General features: G+C 41.0%; 2 protein-coding genes across 6 annotated transcripts in view; both read left to right on the top strand.

Moving 5' to 3' along the window:
- cyp17a2 (cytochrome P450, family 17, subfamily A, polypeptide 2) overlaps positions 1 to 7,002 on the top strand; it is a 38,190-nt gene extending 31,188 nt beyond the window's left edge. For 4 of the 5 annotated variants that reach the window (XM_068216809.2, XM_068216808.2, XM_073938748.1 and 1 more), the window contains 7 exons: positions 46 to 184; positions 1,781 to 2,010; positions 3,548 to 3,634; positions 3,734 to 3,928; positions 4,556 to 4,725; positions 6,272 to 6,375; positions 6,562 to 7,002. In XM_068216809.2, coding sequence (XP_068072910.1) covers positions 46 to 184; positions 1,781 to 2,010; positions 3,548 to 3,634; positions 3,734 to 3,928; positions 4,556 to 4,725; positions 6,272 to 6,375; positions 6,562 to 6,806 — 1,170 coding nt within the window. In that variant the 3' untranslated portion in view covers positions 6,807 to 7,002. 5 annotated transcript variants of the gene reach the window in all.
- fhip1ab (FHF complex subunit HOOK interacting protein 1Ab) overlaps positions 1 to 10,000 on the top strand; it is a 446,377-nt gene that overhangs the window by 151,796 nt on the left and 284,581 nt on the right. The gene's annotated exons all lie outside the window — the stretch shown is intronic.

Below are 10,000 nucleotides of genomic sequence, written 5' to 3'. Positions count from 1 at the left end.
CAGAGCTACAGCAAGGGATGTATCTCTCTCTGTGTGTGTGTGCAGGTGACCACCGACCTGTTGACTCAGGGTGGGAAGGACATTGCGTTTGCAGACTACAGTCCACTGTGGAAGAACCACCGGCGTCTAGTGCACTCCTCGTTTACACTGTTCGGCGAGGGCTCAAATAAACTGCAGACCATCGGTAAACTGAACACTCACAAGATTTGATTTATATTGATTTAACTTCAGATTGATTTAGATTGTGTGCACATTTACAACACAATCTTTTTAACAATTCTAGATTTTTGTATCAATTCTAGAACTTTGTAACATTTCTAGATCTTTGTAACAATTCTATTACAAACATTTCTAGAACTTTGTAACAATTTAAGAATTTTGTAATGTTTCTAGAATTTTGTAACATTTCTGGAACTTTGTAAAATTTCTAGATCTTTGTAACAATTCTAGATCTTTGTAACAATTATAGATCTTTGTAACAATTATAGATCTTTGTAACAATTATAGATCTTTGAAACAATTATAGATCTTTGTAACAATTCTAGATCTTTGTAAAATTTCTAGATCTTTGTAACATTTCTAGATCTTTGTAACAATTATAGATCTTTGTAACAATTATAGATCTTTGTAACAATTATAGATCTTTGAAACAATTATAGATCTTTGTAACAATTATAGATCTTTGTAACATTTCTAGATCTTTGTAACATTTCTAGATCTTTGTAACAATTATAGATCTTTGTAACAATTCTAGATCTTTGTAACATTTCTAGATCTTTGTAACAATTCTAGATCTTTGTAACAATTATAGATCTTTGTAACAATTCTAGATCTTTGTAACATTTCATGAATTTTGTAACAATTCTAGATCTTTATAAAAATTCTAGATCTTTGTAACATTTCTATTCCAAACATTTCTAGAACTTTGTAAAAATTCTAGAGCTTTGTAACATTTCAAGAATTTTGTAACATTTCAAGAACTTTTCTAGATCTTTGTAACAAATCTAGAGCTTTGTAACATTTTGATTCCAAACATTTCTAGATCTTTGTAACAATTCTAGAGCTTTGTAACATTTCATGTATTTTGTAGCATTTCTAGAACTTTGTAACAATGCTAGATCTTTGTAACAATTATAGATCTTTGTAACAATTCTAGATCTTTGTATCAATTCTAGAACTTTGTAACATTTCTAGATCTTTGTAATATTTCTAGAACTTTGTAACAATTCTATTACAAACATTTCTAGAACTTTGTAACAATTTAAGAATTTTGTAATGTTTCTAGAATTTTGTAACATTTCTGGAACTTTGTAAAATTTCTAGATCTTTGAAACAATTCTAGATTTTTGTAACATTGTAACAATTCTAGATCTTTGTAACATTTCATGAATTTTGTAACAATTTTAGAACTTATCTAAAACTTTGTAACAATTCCAGATCTTTATAAAAATTCTAGATCTTTGTAACATTTCTATTACAAACATTTCTAGAACTTTGTAACAATTCTGGAATTTTGTAACATTTAAGAACTTTAACAATTCTAGATCTTTGTATAATTTAAGAACTTTGTAACATTTCTAGATCTCTGAAATATTTAAGAAATTATTAACAATTCTAGAACTTAACTAGAGCTTAGCAAAATTTGGAATATTGTATTATTTTTAGGACAGTGAAAGATTTTTAGAACTGACTTACGCTTATAAACACGCAAATACACTCAGACACATACACACACGCACACACACTCACACACTCACTCACTGGTATGCTGTGTGTACAGTGCAGGAGGCGGCTGACAGTCTGTGTGAGGAGCTCCAGGCCTGCAGGGGTCAGAGTTCAGATCTGAGTGTGGTGTTGATGCGCGCCGTCACTAACGTGATCTGCAGGCTGGTGTTCAGCTCCTCCTATCAGCCCAGCGACCCCGAGCTGCAGACCGTCATACAGTACAACGACGGCATCGTGCAGACCATCGCCAGAGGGGGACTCGTGGACATCTTCCCCTGGTTAAGAGTCAGTAGCTCCGCTCAGATCACCGCTGCTCATTATCAGCTGATAGATTTAGAAAATAGATTTATACACAGACGTGGACAAAATTGTTGGCGTCTTAATTCTTTCCAGGTCGGCTTCAGTAGTTTGTCTTTTTTAACGCTTCTGTTGAACCACAGTTCGAAAGCAATGTCTGATTTACATTGCCTTATCTTCAGTAATTATTCATTAATCAGTCTCTTCAGTTTCTTGCTATTTTAGTAACCACTGTAGTTTCTCCTTCTTCAACAGAAGAGTGCCAACAGTTTTGTCCATGTCTGTATATACACTTTATTAGGTACACCACACTAGTACCGGGTCGAACCTCTTTTGCCTTCAGAACTGCTTTAATCCTTCATGGCAGAGATTCAGCAAGCTACTGGAAATATTCCTCAGAGATTTTGCTCCATATTGTCATGATAGCATCACACAGTTGCTGCAGATTTGTCGGCTGCACATCCATGATGCCAATCTCCCGTTCCACCACATCCCAAAGCTGCTCTATTGGATTGAGCTCTGGTGACTGTGGAGGCCATTTGAGTACAGTGAACTCATCGTCATGTTCAAGAAACCAGTCTGAGATGATTGAGCTTTATGACATGCTGCGTTATCCTGCTGGAAGTAGCCATCAGAAGATGGAGACACTGTGCTCATAAAGGGATGGACATGGTCAGCAGCAATACTCAGGTAGGCTGTGGCGTTGATGCTCAATTGGTACTAATGGACCCAAAGAAAATCTCCCCCACACCATTACACCACCACCACCAGCCTGAACCGCTGATACAAGGCAGGATGATCCATGCTTTCATGCTGTTGAGGCCAAATTGTGAGCCGAGCATCCGAATGTGTGAGCAGAAATGGAGACTCATCAGAGCAGCAACGTTTCTCCAATCTTCTATTGTCCAGTTTTGGTGAGTCTGTGTGAATTGTAGCCTCAGTTTCCTGTTCTTAGCTGACAGGAGCGGCACCCGGTGTGCTCTTCTGCTGCTGTAGCCCATCCGCCTCAAGGTTGGCCGTGTTGTGTGTTCAGAGATGCTCTTCTGCAGAGCTCGGTTGTAACGAGTGCTTATTTGAGTTACTGTTGCCTTTCTATCAGCTGGAACCAGTCTGGCCATTCTCCTCTGACCTCATCAACAAGGCATTTGCGCCCACAGAACTGCCGCTCACTGGATATTTCCTCTTTAATCTCTGTAAACCCTAGAGATGGTTGTGCGTGAAAATCCCAGTAGATCAGCAGTTTCTGAAATACTCAGAGCAGCCCGTCTGGCAGCAACAACCATGTTACGATCAAAGTCTCTTAAATCCCCTTTCTTCCCCATTCTGATGCTCGCTTTGAACTGCAGCAGATCCTCTTGAGCATGTCTACATGCCGAAATGCAGTGAGCTGCTGCCCTGTGATTGGCTGATTAGAAATCTGCGTTAACGAGCAGTTGGACAGGTGTACCTAATAAAGTGGCCAGAGAGTGTGTGTATATATTGAGTTTATACTGCATATTTATACAATATTCTGACCTTTGATCAGATTTTCCCCAACAAGGACCTGAAGAGGCTAAAGGAGTGTGTTTCCATACGAGACCAACTACTGTACAAGAAACTGCTGGAGCACAAGGTGCACACACACACACACACACACACACACACACACACACACACACACACACACACACACATATATATATATATTACTTTATGACTTTTGACCTCACAGAAGAGCCTGACACCTGGAGAGCCGCGTGACCTGCTGGATGCTCTCCTGATTGGTCAGCAAAGAGGGTCAGGTGGTGCTGATGACATCACAGAGGATCACGTGCTGATGACGGCGGCCGAGGCGTTCGGAGCTGGAGTGGAGACGACATCCACTACACTACTGTGGACCATAGCGTTCCTGCTGCACCACCCACAGGTACACACACACACACACACACACACACTTATTTAACATGTGTGTGTGCATGTGTGTTTGTGTGTGTGTGTGTGTGTGTTTGTGTGTGTGTGTGTGTGTTTGTGTGTGTGTGTGTGTGTGTGTGTGTGTGTGTGTGTGTGTGTGTGTGTGTGTGTGTGTGTGTGTGTGTAAAAACGTGTATGGTATGCATTTAGCGTGGTTGTGTGTGTGCGTGTGTGTGTGTAAGCATGTGTATGGTATGTATAAAGTGTTTGTGTGTGTGTGTGTGTGTGTGTTTCTGTCTGTGTGTCTGTCTGTAAGCATGTGTATGGTATGTAAAAAGTGTGTGAGTGTGTGTGCACGTGTATGTCTGTCTTTGTGTGTGTGTGTGTGTGTGTGTGCGTGTGTGCGCATGTGTATGGTATGTATAAAGTGTGTGTGTGAGTGTGAGTGTGTGCGCACGTATGTATGTATGTGTGTGCGTGCGTGTGTGTGTGTGTGTGTGTGTGAGTGTGAGTGTGTACGCACATGTATGTATGTATGTGTGTGCGTGCGTGCGTGTGTGTGTGTGTGTGTGTGTGTGTGTGTGTGTGTGTGTGTGTGTATGTGTATGTGTATGGTATGTATAAAATGCGTGTGTGTGTGCAGCTGCAGGAGCGTGTTCAGGCAGAGCTGGATGAGTGTGTCGGTGTGGATCGTCCTCCGTGTCTCTCTGATCGTCCTCATCTGCCGCTGCTGGACGCTGTGCTCTGTGAGGTGATGCGCATCCGTCCCGTCAGCCCAATCCTCATCCCGCACGTCGCTATGCAGGACACCAGGTAACCATGGCGATACCCAGTCAAACCCGCCGGTTGCCATGGTAATGGGGAGAAAGCATAATTAGCATATGAGATGCACAGCTGTGTGGGCTGTCGTTACCGTTCACTGCAGATGTCGACACTACAGCCACCGCACAGGAACGCACACTAGAGTAATAAAGAGTAAACGCTGTAGTGTTTTTGAGCTGTACTAGAGTAAAGTACTTGACTTAATATGGGGATTCTACAGTTGCCATGGTAACATAACTATAGTAATTAATCTGTTGTGATGATTCTACAGTTGCCATGATAATGCAACAGCTATAGTAATGTTGTAGTGATTCTACAGTTGCTATGGTAACACAACAACTATAGTAATTGATCTGTCGTGGTGATTCTACAGTTACCATTGTAACACAAACTAGTAATTGATATGTTGTTGTAATTTTATGGATGCCATGGTAACACAACAACTGTAGTAATTGATCTGTTGTGGTGATTCTACAGTTGCTATGGTAACACAATGATAGTATTTAATCTGCTGTGGTGATTCTGCAGTTGCTATGGTAACACAGCAAGTACAGTAATTGATCTGTTGTGATGATTCTACTGTTGCTATGGTAACACAACAACGATAGTAATTAAACTGTTGTGGTAATTCTACTGTTGCTATGGAAACACAACAACTTTAGAAATTCATCTGATGTGGTGATTCTACATTTGCAATGGAAACACAACCAGCAATTGATATGCTTTTGTAATTCTATGGTTGCCATGGAAACACAAAAACTGTAGTAATTGATCTGATGTGGTGATTCTACAGTTGCCATGGCAACACAACGACTGTAGTAATTGATCTGTGGTGGTGATTCTACAATTGCCATGGTAACATGACAACCCTAGTAATTGATCTGTTGTGGTAATTCTATAGTTGCTATGGTAACACAACTATATATCTGCTGTAGTGTTATAAAGATCGCATTGATTTTATTACAAACATCCTAAATTCATCTTACTTTTTGTCAAAAATGTTTTATTGTTATTTTATAAATAAAATATTATATTAATACTATTATTCTATGATTATTATAAATATTATATTAGCACCAGTGCACGCATTTCTGCTCAGTTTGAGTGTGCAATTAAAAACTGAGCTGTTCTTTCCTTATTATCTCATACTATATAAGCTATTAAAGCCATTATGTCACAGCTATCTGGTATTTTTCTAGTTTTTGAAAAAACCCAGATTTCATATTAAAAGCAAATGTAGCTTAATATGTTAATGTGTTCAAACACACACACACACACACACACACACCCACACACACACACGTGCATCATTAAGGAAACAAAATAAACTCAGTGAGCGATATCTGTAGTTCCACAAGCGCGTTGTAGGTTTAAAGTAAATTGTTTTGTTTTTTTCTGCCTTTACGTGACTCTGATTACCCATAATGCCTGTTGTGCGTGACTCTGATTACCCATAATGCCTGTTGTGCGTGACTCTGATTACCCATAATGCCTGTTGTGCGTGACTCTGATTACCCATAATGCCTGTGTTGTGCAGTTTGGGGGGTCACAGTGTTCCTAAAGGGACGCGTGTTCTGGTGAACATGTGGGCGATTCATCACGACCCCAAACACTGGGACCAGCCTGAGCAGTTTAACCCTGGTAAGAAAACCCTGCACTCTGCATTTACTATAGTGAACTAAAGACTAACAACAGACAGAACACACAGTGGACATTATAATGTCGTCTGAACTCTATCAGAGATGTTTAGCTAAGGTTTGGGGTCAGTGTTAGTAATGTCCAGCTGCAGATGATTGTGTGTGTGTGTGTGTGTGTGTGTGTCCACAGAGCGCTTCCTGGAGCCATCAGGGAAGAAGAAGACTCAGTCCAGCTTCCTGCCGTTCGGTGCGGGTCCGCGGGTGTGTGTTGGAGAATCTCTAGCCAGAATTGAGCTCTTTCTGTTTGTCTCTCGCCTCCTGCAGCGCTTCAGCTTCAGCTGTCCATCAGAGGCTTCATTGCCGGATCTGCAGGGCCGCTTCGGGGTGGTGTTACAGCCTGAGCGCTACACGGTCACAGTCACACCTCGACACTGACCCTCAGGGTTGCCGGATCACAGAATATTTTCAGGCCCATTGAAAATCTGCCCAAATATATGCAGGGGGACTTTTATTTTTGAACAATCCGGATGGGCCTTATGGTACCAGAAATGTATCGCTAGCTGAAAAACCCATTTGAGCTGTTAGATATTGATGGACTCCCCCAAACAGAATAAAAAAAGGAGGGTGACCATATTGATATTGTGGCAAACATACCTTATATATATATATATATATATATATATTCATTTATACAACAGTTCTGTCTGGTTCTTGAATCTGATTGGCTGATAGCTGTGTAATATTTTGCCAGTAACATCACACAAAGGCCGCTTCACCCTTCACTGTGTATTACTCCGCCCATACAGCCAGCAACATGCAGAGACGCTACTGTTTGACATGACAATGTGCTTTTGAGGCTTTTTTAGTGGAGAATGTCGTTGTTTAGATTGCAGTTTATTTGTAAGAATAGTGGCTGTTTTAAAATATTTACAATTTCTGAGAGAGCTCATCAGCGGCCAATTGCCTGCCACAGTTTAGTACAGGGGTTCCCGAGCTTTTTAGCCCGCGACCCCCAAAATAACAACGCCAGTGACTCGCGACCCCTAATATCCTCTGAGATGATTATAAATACAGAAACCTTGCATGCAATGACGCAGACACACCAATTAATTTTTTTATTTATGTCAGTGCTGTAAATGTGCCGGAAAGTTTACCTGGTGTTATAAAATCAACCTGTTACATCTGACGCTATTGCTGTCTTTAATATGATGTAATTACCCCAGGGGTCACAATCCAATAGAACTATTAACTATAAGCTACTATAGTAACTATATAGTATATTGTAGTGACTATTTTTTCTCTTCAGTTGGTTATGAATAAAATATGGTAATTCTTATGGTGACCCCCCTTCATTGTCCCGCGACCCCTTGGGGGGTCCCGACCCCCACTTTGAGAACCACTGGTTTAGTAGACTAAAGATGGTTGACTTTGTCTATCCACAAGATGGCGCCAGTGAATGCTGAAGTCTGTTAACTGATTGTATTGTAATGAAACACTAGCTTCACTGTAGAAGAATGGCTCAAAATCCCTGTGGCCGCTGTGCAGGACTTGTGTCTGTCATTCACAACACCAGCTGATGCTGGATTGAGGAGAAGCTACACCATAATAATGAATTACTGTACTTGACAACCAGGCCTTTCAGTTTCATTGTCCAACCCCTGTGTGTGTGTGTGTGTGTGTGTGTGTGTGTGTGTGTGTGTGTGTGTGTGTGTGTATATATATATGTTCACTGGCCACTTTATTAGGTACACCTGTCCAACTGCTTGTTAACGCAGATTTCCAATCAGCCAATCACATGGCAGCAGCTCACTGCATTTCGGCATGTAGACATGATCAAGACGATCTGCTGCAGGTCAAAGTGAGCATCAGAATGGGGAAGAAAGAGGATTTAAGAGACTTTAAACGTGGCATGGTTGTTGCTGCCAGACGGGCTGCTCTGAGTATTTCAGAAACTGCTGATCTACTGGGATTTTCACGCACAACTATCTCTAGGGTTTACAGAGAATGATCTGACAAAGAGGAAATATCCAGTGAGCGGCAGTTCTGTGGGTGCAAACGCCTTGTTGATGCCAGAGGTCAGAGGAGAATGGCCAGACTGGTTCCAGCTGATAGAAAGGCAACAGTAACTCAAATAAGCACTCGCTACAACCGAGCTCTGCAGAAGAGCACCTCTGCAATCCTCAGAATTTGTCCTCAACAACATGAAAGCATGGATCATCCTGCCTTGTATCAGCGGTTCAGGCTGGTGGTGGTGGTGTAATGGTGTGGGGGAGATTTTCTTTGGGTCCATTAGTACCAATTGAGCATCAACGCCACAGCCTACCTGAGTATTGCTGCTGACCATGTCCATCCCTTTATGAGCACAGTGTCTCCATCTTCTGATGGCTACTTCCAGCAGGATAACGCAGCATGTCAAAGCTCAATCATCTCAGACTGGTTTCTTGAACATGACGATGAGTTCACTGTACTCAAATGGCCTCCACAGTCACCAGAGCTCAATCCAATAGAGCAGCTTTGGGATGTGGTGGAACGGGAGATTGGCATCATGGATGTGCAGCCGACAAATCTGCAGCAACTGTGTGATGCTATCATGACAATATGGAGCAAAATCTCTGAGGAATATTTCCAGCAGCTTGTTGAATCTACGCCATGAAGGATTAATGCAGTTCTGAAGGCAAAAGAGGTCCGACCCAGTACTAGTGTGGTGTACCTAATAAAGTGGCCGGTGAGTGTATATATATATATATATATATATATATATATATATATATATATATATACAAAATTTTCTTTAAAGCAATCACATTTAAAGTCCTATAATTATTTATTATGAATTATAATAACAGTCTTTCTCTCTCTCTCTCTCTCTCTATATATATATATATATATAAATTGTTTTGCAAAAAAGCAGGTCAGTGTATTGTTGTTTTGTTTATGTTTAGATTTATTAGTTGTATTAATAAAACAGTGATAAACTATATTTCAGTCACCATTCATCAGTTCTCTGAAAACACCAGACACTCATAAAACACTGTTTACTATCACACACACACACACACACACACACACACAGCAGTGTGCAGGCAGAGATTAGGAGACGGGCTCATTGTGTGGTTTGATTAAAGCGTTTAGTGTTTAAATGTTTGATTACATCAACAACACACACACACACACACACACACACACACACACATCAGAGCGGCTCACCATGGAAATGCAACAGTGATGCTGGAAACATCGTCAATATTCTAGAGTTGGAGCACAGAATCTCTGGACAACAATAAACAGCAGCACAGCACACACTCCTGACAGCATGCTCACGAGAGAGATGTTTCTCACACACACACACAAACGCACGCAGCGCATAGAGTCTGCAGCTACTGGAGATCTGCTTGTGTAAATCTGTGTCCACATATACTGATTTATTCACCACACACACACACACACACACACACACACACACACACACACACACACTGCTGCTCTGAGGGAAACCTGACGAGTGTGTGTGAGATCACAGTTTACTTCAGCTCAGCACATCTGCAGCATCATTACACACACATACACACGCGCACACTCACTCACACACAAAGAAACTTACTCGCATACACCCACACACACCAACTCAT

Source organism: Danio rerio, chromosome 23, assembly GCF_049306965.1.
Source record: "Danio rerio strain Tuebingen ecotype United States chromosome 23, GRCz12tu, whole genome shotgun sequence".
Lineage (NCBI taxonomy): Eukaryota > Metazoa > Chordata > Actinopteri > Cypriniformes > Danionidae > Danio > Danio rerio.
This window is presented reverse-complemented; position numbering and strand designations above follow the sequence as displayed.